Genomic DNA, 15,583 nt, shown 5'->3' on the forward strand with positions numbered 1-15,583 from the left:
TTGCTATCAAATGTAAATAGTGTATGGAACCTTATCACGCTGAGAGATGAGCTCACCATAGAACAAACAATGTCACCAGTGTGACAAAAAAAACACACAAGTGTTTGCTGTCATTTACAAGTTCATTGCTTCTCTCCTGCCAAGTGAAATTCCTTAAAAAAAAAATCTATACCACGGTGTCACAGTGCAGAGCTGTGCTGGAACTGACCTGAATCTGCTGTGTTTCTCTGTCACTCACTAACCGGCCATTGTTCTTCTGATTTAACCTGAAACTAACAGGTACTTCCCTCTGATAATAACAAACTTATCCACAGACATGGCGGTGATGTAAAATGAACCTCTGTGTTCACGTTGCTCAACAAACACATCTGTGAAGATCTCAGTTCTTTCCCTGCAATGTGGCAAACTTCAAAAAATTCCACATAGTAATAAATCACATGAATGATTCTTACTTTTTAAGCTTAGACGGATCCATTTAAAAACACTGAGCACCAGAATGAAAGTCATAGTTTAGATTTGTATTTAACTGTTGCTGGATTTTTTTTAAGGCTAATATCAATATTTGAGACAATTAATACTTGTGACTAATATATGAAGTGAGTGAAACATTTTCACATTGTTTCTACATGACTGACACATCTCTGCAACCTCTCTACCACAGCTGATTGTTACTTATATAATGTACATGTTGAGACGGGCATATCAGTGATCTTTGTCCATATATTCAGCCTGGACTGTTTATTGATCAGAAAGTCTATTATTTCAGCCACTCCCCAGAGTCTTCATCACTGAATGGAGTTTGCTCAGTTTAAATCAGTAAATATCTGCTCAAAGAATCTGTGAACAAGACTACAAATCTGACCCGGCTGGGAAAAAAAGTGTCGAGAGGGATACGCAAGCCCGGTCAGGTGTTTAGGAGACTGTTCCTGAAGGCAAGGTCACACGATCGTTCATCCCTGTTCATTCCTGTCCGTGTCCTTAAGCAAAACACAGACATACCTCTAACTATAGAGGCATCACTCCTGGCTACTAACGCTTCATGACCTGCTCTTTGATGAAAGGCATACATGCGTCTGTAAAAACACATATTCACGCAGAGTGCTGTGCTATGATGGAGTGCTCTAGTCTAAATGATTTAAAAAGGTCAATAGTTTCCTGCTTCGCTCAGTTTGTTGAATATTCCACTGTTTGTTCCTCTTGGCTTCAAGTTGAGCCTCCCAGCGCAGCACGAGAAGGAGCAGAGGAGGAGGAGGTTTAATCTAACTGTCTGACCTGACAGTGTTAAACATCACTGCAGCTCACGTAATTGTGATGTTGGTCCCCGGCCTCGGCTCTTGATAAGTAGCTGGTCTAGAAATAACACTGGAGTGCGTTTTTTTTTAATGAAGGGGTAATTTGTGCTCTAATGTCTGTCAGGTTACTTGAAAGGCCACAATTAATCAGTGGGAGAGAAATAACTGTAGGATTAGGATGTCTGAACTCGCACCTGACATGTCGCATGGTGTCAGCGCTTGTTTTTTTTAATGGATAAAGCTAAGCTTCCCATACCGGTTGATGACTTCACTGTTTACACGTGTGCACGCGTACGTGAGGGTTGTACTCTACTGTTCCAGTTTCCATCAGCGGATTTCTCCGGTAGCTGGTAGAAGGCGTCGTGTGTTTTTTTGTGAAGCAGACCTCCCACCCTGCCTTTGTTAACAGAGCTTACAGCTTTGAGCTCTCCTTTCTGCTCCACTGCTTCTCCTGGGACACTCTCACACACTGGCAGGGTGTCTACAAGGACTACAAGCTCGTAACCTGCCGCAACAACAAGCATCTTACCGGCTGATCAACCTGCAGTCGCAGCATTTGCATTCTCAGTTGTCTAAAGTATAGCTGAATGTGTCAGCTAGCTCAAAGCTCTAACTGTTGCTGTCAATGTTGACTACTAGAATTCTGACATTGATAGCAGTATAACCTCTTCAACCCAGATATTCCTCTTAAACAGACCTGTTAATTGGTTAAAAAGGATTCAGTCCAACACTTAATTGAAGCTATATCATAGTTTCATTTCATTTCATTTATTTATAACGCACTTTAATCAACGTTTCTATGAATGTACCAGTGTTAGCCAGCTGGCTCGTTGTCAGCTGCAGTCCTCTGATGAGATGTTCTGATGGTAAAAAAACAACAGACAGAAGCCAACAAGATGCCATAAAGTCAAATAGCAATAAAATAAACACTCACAAGACATGCAGAGCAACAGGAGACAGCAAAACAGTAGTACAGTAATACAGCAACAATATCCACTATCATGTATATGTAGATAATCATAAAGTTAGTCTTGATAAAACTGTTTAAAGATGCAGTGAACACATGAGTCACACAGAGACAACTATAGAAGATCATTCCACTTTGTAAAGTAGTAGCTGTGTCTTACATACTGTATATAGTTATAGAGTTACTGAAGATATTCAAATGACCAAATGTAGTTGTGGCTACACATTATATCAGTTGAAACTTAAATGTTGCTTAAATTCAATATGACATATTTAGTGTCTGGTAGAGCTAAAACAATTAATCAATTAGTTCATCAGAAAATTAATCAGCAACTATTTTGTTAATCAGATAAATGTTTTAGTCATTTTTCCAGCAAAAGTGCCAACAGTTCATTCACAAATGTGACTTTTTGATGCTTTAAAATAGGATTAAATAGGATGCTTTTGATCAAATAAAACAAGACTTTTGAAGATTTAGGTTTTGGGAAACTGTCACAGCATTTAATAGAATAAAAGATGACTGCATTAATCATGATGAATGAAAGTCAGTGTTAGTTGCAGCTGTAATCTGTGGACACTTTGGAATCTCAAAAAGAACTGAGAATAAAGTTGTCAGATTGACAACAAAGTGTTATTTGTTTCTAATGATGGATCCATCATCTATCATGAGTCCACAATACTACTACAATAATACAAAGATTTTATTCTTTATTTACTGTTACTGCAAACATAAAAACATAAGTTAAGAATCTAAAATGTTTTAAAATGTGTGCTGATAATTTAAAAACTTCTTTTTTTGATAATATAATTTTAATGTGCTTTAAACACATAAACAACTAGACCCTGATCAATAAATTGGCCAATCACAGATGTATCAGTATCTGCATATATGTTGGCCAATAAGGAATTACAGTACAACAATACTAAAGACAGTGTCCTCGTTGTAAATGTTAAGGAAACACTTTTTAACTAATACAGTATATATTGTGTTATTTCCCAGCCTAATTTAAACCTTCACATAGAGACAAGTAAACCTCTACATTCAGTCATCCTGCTGTAGCAGCTCTGCGTACCAGAATAGTGTTGACTTTTTCTTTGAGGAAGCTGGAGTTGGAAACGTGTGACACACAGCCCAGCAGTGAGTCAAGGCAGCACTGGCTGATATGAGGGTAATAACAGAAATATGTCTGGATTTGGACCGAGGCAAATGAGCTGGTATAGATGGAAAACTGTGACTCATTGCGCGGGCCTTTTGTCACGGACTTGTGACAGTGAGGATCATATGTCTGACTGTAGTTTCTGAGTTTCCCCTTGCGAGCTCGCTTTCTTCTACATAGCTGAGTGTCAGTGAGTGAAAGAGCCAGCGAGCTGAGGGCCCGGGCTCACAGAGAGAGAGCACACACACGCACACACACACACACACACACACACACACACACACACACACAGCACACAGACAATGAGGCTTACAGGCTTTTCACGCTGCTCTGTGGTTGAACCTTTTCCCTTCACGTGACGAAGCTTAGCCAGTCGCTTTCTATGAGCATTGTAGAACCTTTTACCCGCCGGTTTACCACTGATTAATGTCGTCTCACAATGCCCCTTCAGTTGTCGTCACAGTGCCGTCTTTCTTTTTTGGAACTGCAAGAAAGAATGCAAGGATGATATTTTTTCCTTTCATTGTCTCCGTCCTTCCCCCTCTTCCTTTCCTTTCCTTTTTTCTCTGAAGTGGCCTCTATGGAAACTGCCTTTATGTGTGACAGGTGTTTTCATCAGCTGGCGTGTGCTGCTAAGGAAGGTTTGACCGTCTGTGTGTGTGTGTGTGTGATGGTCAAACAATGGCTCCTTGGTTGTGCCCTGACTGACCTCTGACCCTTGTCTGATGGGGCAGCATTACCACACCCACTAATTTGTGTGTGTGTGTTCACAAATGACAAAGGATGAAGTGCAAAGCTCTGCCTGTTGATTTCCTCTCTCTCTCTCTCTCTCTCTCTCTCATCATCAGTCTAGTGGGAGAAAACACACAGTCAGCTTCCATACCTTCCACACTGTGGTCCCACTTTTCCACTGAGTCTGGGTGTTAGTGTTGGGCACGTACGTACAGACAGGACTGTCAGTGTGGAGACAGGCTCCAGTCAGATAGAACACACGTTTGTAAAGCTGTAACATTCTCATAAAAATTCAAACGAACGACAACTAACGCACATTTGAATCATTCGAAGGCAACGTGTGTTCGTCCGCGGTGCCTCTGCCGTCTCATGTATCAGTTTACCAGGTGACTCCTCAGATTTGTTAACGTCCCTGAAAAGCTCCTTTTCAGATGTGGAATTTATAAGACTGCTAGTCTGTTGTTAGATGAGGATTTATTCAGACAGGACAGGACGGTTCTGGAAAGACTTGCGCAGTATTTGCCCCTTGCTGCATGAGAGGGTGCGGTGGCACTGCTGAGAGCACTGTTGAATTAAAAAGTAATGATTGGAAGGAAGAGGAGTGTTCTCTGTTCCCTCACAGGCTGCTTCAGTCATGAATTTTAGAACTTATTTAGTCTTTTAAGGCTTTAGCTGATGAACGACCGTCGTAAGCATGAGAGACACACGTCTCTCTTTCTCTGACTGAATTTTCTCATCAGATCTTGTTTTAAATGTGGGAGGATGTCCAATTATAGACAGACAAGATGTTAAAAGTTCCCTGTGGAATTTTCTGTTTATATTCAGTGAGTCACATATAAAAAGCATTGCTCCATAACACTACTGGAGGTCAAAAACTCCAGGATTGATTCAACATTGCTCATATGCTGATAGCATTTTTTAACTGTGTAGTTGGCATGAATGAAAAATTTTAAATATAGGAAGAAGGTGATGATCTGATGATATTTTTAAAATTTAATTCTTTTGCATTGCTTGAGAAAAAGACTGATTAAACATTGCAAAGTATCTCATCATCTTAATATTTTTGTCTTAATGTTTTTCATGCTTTATTTTATGATTTTTCTTTTTACATAAGAGGTCATTCAATTGCATTTAATCTCTTTGTGTTTAAGACTTGACATTAACATGAATGCATCCAATTTAAATACATTCAAATACAATGATTATTATGTTCAGGAACTGATAAAGAAATGTTCCAGGTCCATAACTTGAACATAACAAGGTGCATGTCTGGAAGAGGTTTAAAGGTGCAGTGTGCAGGGTTTAGTGTCATCTAGTGGAGCAGACTTGGCAGGAATGGAATATAATATTCATAAGTATGTTTTAATTAGTGTAAAATCACCTGAAAATAAGAATCATTGCATTTTCGTTACCTTAGAATGAGCCTTTTATATCTACATAGAGAGCAGGTCCTCTTTCACTGAGGCTGCCATGTTGCACCGCCATGTTTCTACAGTAGCCCAGAATGGACAAACCAAACACTGGCTCATGTTTTGGCAGCCACCATAGTTTCTCCCACACTCTTGGAAGGTGAGGGTGAGGGGTATTCAGTTGGTTGCAACGTGCAACTTCACCTTTAGATGTCACTAAATCCTACACACACTGCTCCTTTTTAAAGCAGCTGCATTTTACAAAGTCAGTAAACAAGCTGAGCTTCATCCATGAGTTATCTATGTTGTAGAATTCAAAATACTTCCACACATTACTTCTCTGATGTTTTAGTGCCGTCTTATTTAGTCAATGACATTTCAGCACTGTCTGTTACCAGTATGTGTGTGCTGCTACATGACTATAGCACTTATATCTGCTAGTTTAATTAAGCAAGTAACAGCAATAAAATAAGGACTTAATAAGTTTCAGTTTATGTTGTTTTGTTTTCTTGCTCATCTGTTTTCTCTCTTTTGCACTTAAAAAAAAAAAGATATTCTCATCCTTAGATTCAACTAGGATGCAAATAGCCAATCAGTGACTTTGTGTGTGAGTCAAAGAAAGACAGATTTTTTTTGAAAAAGCATTTGAACTCACAAACAACCATCTTGCAAACATCTCAAAGGAAAGAAACACTTGGAAAGTGCAGTGCAAATACATGACAGCAGTTGGTTCTTACCACGAAAGAATAAGACAAAAGGATGAACTGGAGAGTTTGTGTTTTAACCCCTCCCCATATGTTTCTTAATCTTCCTGTGTGTCTCTCTCTCTCTGTCTTTCCCCCCATGCAGCGTGCGTCAGTGGGCCTGCAGGCTCCACACTGGTGCTGAGACAGGATGAAGAGGTTCAGGCGACACGGCCAGGAGTCCCACAGAGATCGACTTAAACAGGAACTCTTCCAGTTCAACAAGGTGAGCGAGACTAAACACACCGGCTCGGCTCAGCTTTCAACAGCTGACAGGAAAATAAAAAAAAAAAAACAGAGGCAAAAAATATGAGTTAAAGAAGGAGAATCATATGAGACTCCCTCAAAGGCACAATCTGTTCCTCTCATTATTAATGAACCATCAAAGTGCACTCATCTTCAACAAGTAATACACTGTATCTACAGAAGAGCTTCTTAAAATGAGCATTTCATATATCCTGTTTACATGTTTCATAGTCAAAAAGAGAAGTTCTGACATGTGAAAAACCAAATTCAGCACTCAGCTATGAGCAAACTTGACAAAGATGGAGCTCCTTGGATTTACTGCAGAAACACAGTGGTACTGTTGACTAACACACACACACTAGTGAAATCCAGGGCCACATGTATAAATAATGACAGTGTGGAGGGAAACACAGTTTTCTAGAGCAAGCTGAGGGTTTTATGATAAGACGAGAGTGACATGAAGAAGGAAGAATCATGAAATCTTATTTGTTTAGGTTGTTAACCAGCTGATTGGATATTAAATTTCTGCAGTCTATACAGTGATCTCTAACTTGTCAACCAACGGTGCATGTATGAACTTAATGCTGATTACATGTTTTGTATTTAGTCCATCACTGTGAAGCACTGAGTACACTCTGTTTTGATACCACTACTAAAAATAAATGATTACCGACTTCAGTGTCACCACTGTTGGTGATTTATAGGTACGTGTGATGAATTAATGATAATTCTGACGCTATTAATAGTCATAGCTGGGTGCACCGCTCCTCCTCTTGTTGGAGGGCGTCGGCGATGCAACATTCGGTGAAATCGCTCCCTTTAAGTGCATGTAAACACAATGAGTGACAGGTCTGAAAACTGGTGGAGCAGACAGTTTGAACAAGGGCGTATCAGGAAATGAGGCTCGTGCACATGCACCCACTGTAACAGTGAATATTTCTTTCACACACACACAGCTTTTATAAAGCTGACTCCAAGAGTGACTATGCTTTTTTTTTCTTGTCTTTGTGCTTACACAGAGATTTCCACATTAGACCCGGAGACTGAACATGTGTACTGAAGCACTTTCATTTAGTGTTAGTTGCAACCGTCATCATCCAGCCCTTTCAAATAGAATGAAATGAGCTGTTTTTATTCTGAATGAAGTGTGATTATTCTCAACAGTACTTCACGTTTCACTCAGACCTGATAAATGCTGACAGTGAGTCAGCAGTTACAGAGACGGGTCGGGAGACAACAGGGTTCATATTTGTATGTCATCTATCATCCTTCTTCTTCTCGTCCACCTGCTGTTATCTGCAGCCTGTTTTGGTCCAGTCTCTCGTCTCTGTCCTATCCTGTCATTGTCTCTGCTGTCACAGCTCAGTCTCACCCCCCCCCTTCCTCTCTGTCCACTCTCTCCTCCTCAGACAGTGGAGCATGGATTCCCCCACCAGCCCAGCGCTCTGGGCTACAGCCCCTCTCTGCAGCTTCTGGCCATCGGCACCCGCTCCGGTGCAATCAAACTGTATCTTTTACTGTGCATGTGTGTGTGTGTGTGTGTGTGCGTGCTGTGTCGGCTTTAAATAGTTTTTACAAGAGGAATCCGAGCGTCATGTTTGAACTTGAGGAAGGCAGCGCTAATGAATGACTATGACGCTGCTAAGTCGTCGTCTGCGGTTCACATGGGCACCTGGTTCAGGTATTTCATTTTTTCCCACGCTGTTGCTCAACACCGGCTGCCATTCTCAGACAGCGGAGTCTGTCTGTGTCGCCATAGCGTCGCACACAATCCTGCTCATTGACAGTGCGGCAGAGCCAGTCGGTACACTCTCCCCATTGACACAGAGACACACACACACTGGTTTTGATAACCGCGGTACCTTCTCTCATTAGGATAATCCATTCATACAATGCAGCAGATTGTTCCTAGATAAAACAGCGAGAGGGCACAGATAAAGGAAAATCTGTGAATGAATATTATTAGTCCAAGCACAGGACGCTTCAGGCGAAGTCAAACAACAGAGCAGCTTCTGTTCTTTTTATGTAGCGCACAAATCATTTGTAATGTCAGGCTTTAATCAATCCTCATGGGGACATTGTTTGTCCACAGTGAGGTCAGGGTCACATACACAGCAGCAGCCTGAGCTCACTGATTTATTCAGTGACACTTTAGCAGAGATGAAACTCAGTTCCTCACGTAGACATAAAGACTCCCTCCTGTATCACAGCTCAGTGAGTGACCCAGCAATCCTCAGATTTATTCAGGATGTCCAGTTTCATGAAGCTTGGCTCCTATCTAGCGTGGATCACCATGGTAACAAATGCAACTACACAACTCAAAATGTTAATTTATCATATACTTGGTTTGTGACCAAATACCTTACAAAAACAATGACACTCCCATCAGCCTCAGCTGTAGTTTGTGTTTAGCGCTGATTAGCAAATGTTAGCATGCTAATCATATGAAGAACTGGATACCGGAATCAATGACGGCGCCCCGTTCATTCCCATGAAAGTTTCTCAGTGGCGCGTGAAGCCAAAACATCGGCTTCCTGCTGTAAAGTAAATACCTGGATGTCATTCATGCTTCCTGATTGTTGGGCCCGTAGAGCGTGCTCAGTAGAAACTTTCACTGGCCGACCTGGCTAACTTCCAGTTGACTCTTTGCTTACTTGAACAGGGATAAAATAGTTTAATCATGTGGCTCTTTTAGACTTTCCAAATGTTATCGGACCAAATGGATCAAATTCTGATTAGTAAACAGTTATTTCGTGGGGTTGTGATGTATTCACCGTTTTACAGCCACCCTTTTCCAGTGATTGTGTGCAAGACAAATGCTTTTTGGGCCAGTGTGCATTATGTGACGGACCTGGAATGGTTTGGCCACTATATGATGACATTGGTTTCACAGCCTGGAACAGTTACTGGAAGCTTGCTGTTAACACGCTAAACTAAAACGATGAACACGATAAACATTATACCTGCTAAGCATCAGCATGTTAACATTGTCATAATAACAATGTTAAGACTGCCACTGTGAGGCTTTGTTTCATAGGCCCCTGGTGTCTTTATCACTTGTCTAGTAGGACTGTGTCTATATGAAACCAGTTTGTCCTTAACAGTGGTCAGGTATGGAGCTCCAGGTGTGGAGTTCATGGGTCTACATGATGAGAACGCTGCCGTCACACAGGTGCACTTCCTCCCCCACCAGGTACAGTAAGAGGATCAATGCCCAACACACTCAACACCATTTTACTCTTTTCATTCGTCATTTGTATGGAATGAATTCACATTTCATAGATTTATGTATTCATTGATAATGGCTCATGTTTAGGTTGAACTGGTGACTCTGCTGGATGACAACAGTCTCCACATGTGGACTTTGAGAGCCCACAAGGGACTTTCTGAACTTTTGGAGATAGGACGCTTCATGCTTACTGGACCACCTGGGTAAAACCCTCAGACACACACACACACACACACACACACACACACACACACATTTTCCCCTTTCTTGATTGCTTTTTCACAGCTGTAACTTTCCCAGAAACCATCTTAGAAATTTTATCAGCATGTCTACCACTGCAATCTAGTTGCAGTTTTGGTTTCTGGGCTGCAGTTTGGACTTGGGACTCTTACTCATCTTTTATGACTTCTGTATAGTGGATGGTAATAGTATTTTATACAGTCGCAGTAGCCGCCAATCATCCTGTTAAGTGATCTCATCTCCCTCCTCTTCTCCCCTTCAGTGCCCCCCCAAGTGTGACCAGAGTGACAGCAGTGCTGGCCCATTCGTCAGGAGACCTGCTGCTGCTGGGGACAGAAGGAGGCCATGTCTTTATAGTTGAAGTGCCTGGGTTCAGAGAGCTGGAGGAAAGAAATATCAGCCTTGATCAAGTTGCCAACAGGTGAACAACTACAACATGCCGACACACTGCACATCGTTTATGGTCTTGATTTTACATTATCAACCATTTATTTTTTTCAAAATTGGACTGAGCTGGGTCTGAACTGCTCCCAAACATGCTTCCATTAAACACTGAGTTGAAGTGTTGATCAAAAAGCTTGATTACATCCGTTGTGATTCAGAGTTGTAAAATAATAAAAGTCTTAGCTTTTATAGTCACTGTATGCTTGTTTTCTTAGTAGTAATGAATAACAGCAGTCTGTCTGTCTGTGCTAGATATTATTCAAACAACAATAAACTAGATTATATTCATATGAAACAGAGCTGGATGTTTTTGGTCACAGTCTTATCTGCAAAGCGGCAAACATGTTGACATGTATCATGTGTGTTGTATATGTTAGGTGTGTTACTGAAATATGAAATGTATTAGAATTAGAGTTTGACCTCAACGAGACAGGCCCATAAGATGAGGTATAAATGTAGAACCACCTCTTACATTTCAGTGTTTGTTCTGCTTTAGAAAGAAATGAATCTAATTACGACAGAGTCATTGCCACACAGACAACCTGGGATCCCTGATGCCAGTTTCACAATAAAGGATTTGAAAGGATTCCAATTAAGTATTGGAGTCACATTCAACAAAAGGCTATTATAACCCATCCCTAGTAGAGCTACATAACTCCTGGAGTTCAGTGACCCACAAAAGCACATTCAGGGTCAAAGTTTAATTTAGTTGAACTTCCCCTACAAGACCTGGCAGAGAGTCCAGGCAGCGTGCTCAGCCACTCTCTCCATTTGAAATAACGTCTTGGCTTCTAGCAATGATGAACTTGTGTTTTGGATGTCAAAGCCCAGTGAGGGTCTGGTACAGTTTCCTGCTTTGTCCAGTTGTTAATTAAACCCTGGTGAGAGAACGACTGGAATGTGAGATCTCTCGAAATTCTGTTTAAACATCTCTGCTGTACGAGATAAAACTGTCTGTAGATGCCAGTTAATTGTTCAGTTCCATGCTGTCTCTGTGACTTTAAATTGTTTCACTTACAAGACAAGCATGAGCTTGAATAAACAATACAAGCTCATATTGATACTTGGAAGGTTTTGATTTGCATCATATCATCTGGTGTTTATCTTCTCTGTGCAAATACAGCATTGCAGTTAGCTGGATTTCAAATGGATTGACCATAAACAACGTAAATGTGTGTTGATTGTTCTGACTACACCGCTGTCCCACACACACAATACAATCCATCTCTTTGCACACTGCCTCTCAGCTGCTACAGATCAATACTGAGATTGATGTTCTGCCTCCAGTCCTTCCATTGTCCCTCTTCCACTCATTCTTTCCTCTTTCCTGTGTTTATCCTTCCTCTCTCCTCTCCTCCAGCGTACCAGACGACTACATAGGCCGCAGGAATCTAGAACATGTTGAAGCCTTACAAGAGAACCCGGTCAACCCAAACCAGGTCGTCATCGGTTACGGACGAGGTCTCATGGTCATCTGGGATCTAGAGAACCAATGTGCCATCCAGCACATCCCTGCCACACAGGTGACTTATGAAAGACAGGTCGACTGAAGTGTTTTCAGTAGAAGACTTGTGACCTGAATAGAAAAGCAGCCAGTCCTGTATAGACTGTGGTTAGAAGCAGCATGCTTAATCTCGCTATGTGCTTTGTGTATTTTTCCATGTAACTTTTAATGCAACCATAGCAACTGGAGAGTGTGTGGTGGACAGAGGACGGAGGCTACATTCTTAGTTCGCACAGTGATGGAAGTTACTGTCGATGGATGGTGGGCGGAGAGGACGTGGAGGAGGAGGAGAAATCAGACATTCCTTACGGTGAGGAGGGAAAAAAAAAAACTGTCCGCTGCACATTTTTCTTTGCCGTCTACATTTTCAAAAAAAAAAAAAAAAAAAAAAAAAGTTTTTCTGGAGGCTGATGATGACTCGTCTTTTCTTCTCGCAGGACATTTCCCCTGCAAGGCCATTTCTAAAATAGTTCAGCTACCTACAGAAGAAGGGTACGTTACACACACACACACACACACACACACACACACACACACACACACACACACACACAGCTGTTTCACTTGTCTTCCTTCATCAAACCGTTCTAATGTTTAACTTTATTACCCAGATGTGTTACATGACCTGTTACACATTAATCTCTGGGCAAACTGAACTGAACTTGAACTTGAACTTGAACTTGTGTGTGTGTGTGTGTGTGTGTGTGTGTGTGTGTGTGTGTGTGTGTGTGTGTGTGTGTGTGTGTGTGTGTGTGTGTGTGTGTGTGTGTGTGTGTGTGTGTGTGCGCGCGCGCGTGCGTGCACGTAGGCCTCCGTTCCTGCTGTTCAGCGGTGGTATGCCCAGGGCCAGCTACGGTGACAGACACTGCATCACTGTGATCCACAGTAAAACACACGTGGCTCTGGACTTCACCTCCAGGATTATTGACTTCTTCGTCATCAGAAACGGACAACAGCACACAGGCAGGCAGCATGCACACACACACAAACACTCACACTCAGCACACACACACACACAACGCTCACACAATTCAGATTTTTGTACCATTTACTCACTAACCAAAACATTAGCAATTCATTTTCAAACACGCTAGACGTCAGACAGGTTTTCTGTATTTCTCCTGCAGAAACCCGACTGCTTTTCCATGTAGACACTCACTGTAACCGAGTCTCTGGAAATCTCATCACTGACCTGCTGCATATAAACATGAATTTACATGCATGTGTCTGTATCACTTAGTATCAAAAACATATTCTTTAAAGATCCCCTTCAGACACGTATGAAGATAAATATAAATACTGCTTTGAGTAATAATTTATTGTAAGTACAGCAGTAAAAATTCTTCCTCGTTGACAAATCTAGTGTCTATGACCACGATCGCAGGATGACATCACTTAACACAGGATGTCTCCTGCTTCACTGTAAAGTCTGTTTTCAGTGTTTGTGCACTGGGACCTTCAAGTTTCTACATCACACTTGTGTAAATTGTATTCTGGACCATGATTGGTTCCATCTGTGATGTCACGGATCGTGTTCTTAGGTACACGTCTTAAACAGTGAAAGAACAAGAAGCAAAACACATTTTTGACACACACTTTTTTTATTTAACAAGACAGTTTGAGATACTAAAATGGAAAATGTTTACATCCCTCAAAGTAAGATCTCAAAAGTAGGCTTGAAATCTTTTGACACTAGTGCCGTTATGATACCTAACGGTCCCTGGCTCTAAACGTGCATGCACCCATTACCAGCATGTAAACACGCTGCGTTATTTCCTGCAGTAACCTGTTTCTTAAGTGCATGTGAACATTCTCACCGTGGACTCCCACAGCCTTCCTGGCAGGGTGTAAAGACATGTGTCATCTTTTGATGCACATGGACCATGCAACCAGTTTTGCAATGCAAAATGTAATAACAAACATTTTGGGCGTACTCACTTTCAGTTTTGCTTTCAAATGAGTGGTTTAGATAAACTGTTTCAACCAGGTCTTTTGTTTTAGGGTGATTTAGTCGAAATATTTACAACCTCAGAGAAATTTTCCTCTCTCAGAATTTCTCAGACACTGCAGAGAAAAGTGTAAACAGTTGAGACTAATGTACAGTATATGTATCTAACTAGTGTTTTCACTCTGTTCCATCCACCTACAGGAGATCCCAGTGCGCTGGTGGTCCTGGTAGAGGAGGAGCTGGTAGTGATCGACCTGCAGACGGAGGGCTGGCCGGTCATTCAGACACCTTACCTGGTCCCCCTCCACAGCTCAGCAATCACCTGCTCCCACCACGTCTCCGCCATCCCCCTTAAACTGTGGGAGAGAGTCATTGCAGCTGGAGAGCTGCAGAGCACACATTACTCCAAAGAGGTGCACCCACTTTTACCTTGTTGTTGTTAAGTGTTGCCTCATTAACAGTATAATAATCACTGAGGTCTACTGACTGATGCCTCCTGGCTGTCCTGACATCTAGGCTTAAGACCTAGGGTGACTGTGCTTATGGGGTTGTGCCCCCCCCCCTCTGGAACCGTCTTCCCCTAGTTATAAAAAAAACACAGAGTCTGTCGATAGTTTTAAGAAGCTGTTCCAATCTCACCTGTTTCATAAGCATCCTGTCCCGTAATGTCTGACTGACCTCTGTGTTGCTTTTATTGTTTTAGTTTTATCTGACTTCCGTGTCTGCCCTATGTGTAGTTTTATGGTTTTATTGTTTTTATATTGATATTTCCTGTTTTTAACCTTTTTTTTAAAATTTTATTTTATTTTTCTCTCAATTCTTTGCGTTTTATAGCAACTTGTAACTCTGCTTTTGCTCTTTAAAATGTCAGGCTGTTTCAAATTTTGACATGTTCAGTACTTTTTCACCAGAACCATGACTGTAAAGAAATAGACATTTAAATTCTCTAACTAGTTGTTAAAGTTACATTAACCTCAGACAGAATCTTTAAACACATGTCGATGCACAGTCTGAAGTTTCCCTCTACAATATAAGGCTCCCACTGCTGAGACATCTGCACATAACATTTTACCTGATGTAACCTGCACGTTACTCAAAGAATTTCCTCCAGAGCCGTTCATCATATATATATTGTGCGCTGTATCCTGAATATGGACACATTCCTTCATTTCTTGTAGAACAGATGGCATTAAGTTGGTATTATTGTTAAACTTTCATTTCCCCTCTCTCCACGCAGCCCTGGCCAATAACAGGCGGGCAGAACCTGGCCCCAGACCCTCCACAGAGAGACCTGCTGCTCACAGGGTCAGCTCACCTCAACTTTGTATCCACTGGAACATATTTCTCTCTAACTGGCTGTCAGGCATTTTAACAGTATCGTGTTTATTTGTGTGTGTGTGTGTGTGTGTGTAGGCACGAGGATGGAACGGTGCGTTTCTGGGATGCATCAGGAGTCTGTCTGTATCCCATGTACAAACTAAGCACATCGGCAGTATTCCACACAGACGCTGACCCCAATGACAACATGAACCAAGGCACGGAAGGAGAGTGGCCGCCGTTTAGAAAGGTGTGTGTGTGTGTTTGTATAGCAGGGAAAGACATTTCTACAGGAAATGTTCCTTTTCCATCACAGATCACCACTGAAAAGATGTAGATTATCTAAAGCTTGACTG

General features: G+C 41.6%; 1 protein-coding gene across 4 annotated transcripts in view; it reads left to right on the forward strand.

Annotated features, from left to right (window-relative positions):
- llgl2 (LLGL scribble cell polarity complex component 2) overlaps positions 1-15,583 on the forward strand; it is a 30,588-nt gene that overhangs the window by 4,797 nt on the left and 10,208 nt on the right. For all 4 annotated transcript variants that reach the window (XM_044337460.1, XM_044337462.1, XM_044337463.1 and 1 more), the window contains exons 2-13: positions 6,406-6,525; positions 7,955-8,052; positions 9,657-9,738; positions 9,862-9,977; positions 10,277-10,435; positions 11,819-11,981; positions 12,143-12,272; positions 12,400-12,454; positions 12,771-12,925; positions 14,112-14,323; positions 15,148-15,215; positions 15,324-15,477. In XM_044337460.1, the coding sequence (XP_044193395.1) occupies positions 6,451-6,525; positions 7,955-8,052; positions 9,657-9,738; positions 9,862-9,977; positions 10,277-10,435; positions 11,819-11,981; positions 12,143-12,272; positions 12,400-12,454; positions 12,771-12,925; positions 14,112-14,323; positions 15,148-15,215; positions 15,324-15,477 (1,467 nt within the window). In that variant the 5' untranslated portion in view covers positions 6,406-6,450. The remainder of the gene's footprint in view (positions 1-6,405; positions 6,526-7,954; positions 8,053-9,656; positions 9,739-9,861; positions 9,978-10,276; positions 10,436-11,818; positions 11,982-12,142; positions 12,273-12,399; positions 12,455-12,770; positions 12,926-14,111; positions 14,324-15,147; positions 15,216-15,323; positions 15,478-15,583) is intronic.

This window comes from Thunnus albacares, chromosome 20 (genome assembly GCF_914725855.1).
Source record: "Thunnus albacares chromosome 20, fThuAlb1.1, whole genome shotgun sequence".
Classification (NCBI taxonomy): Eukaryota; Metazoa; Chordata; class Actinopteri; order Scombriformes; family Scombridae; genus Thunnus; species Thunnus albacares.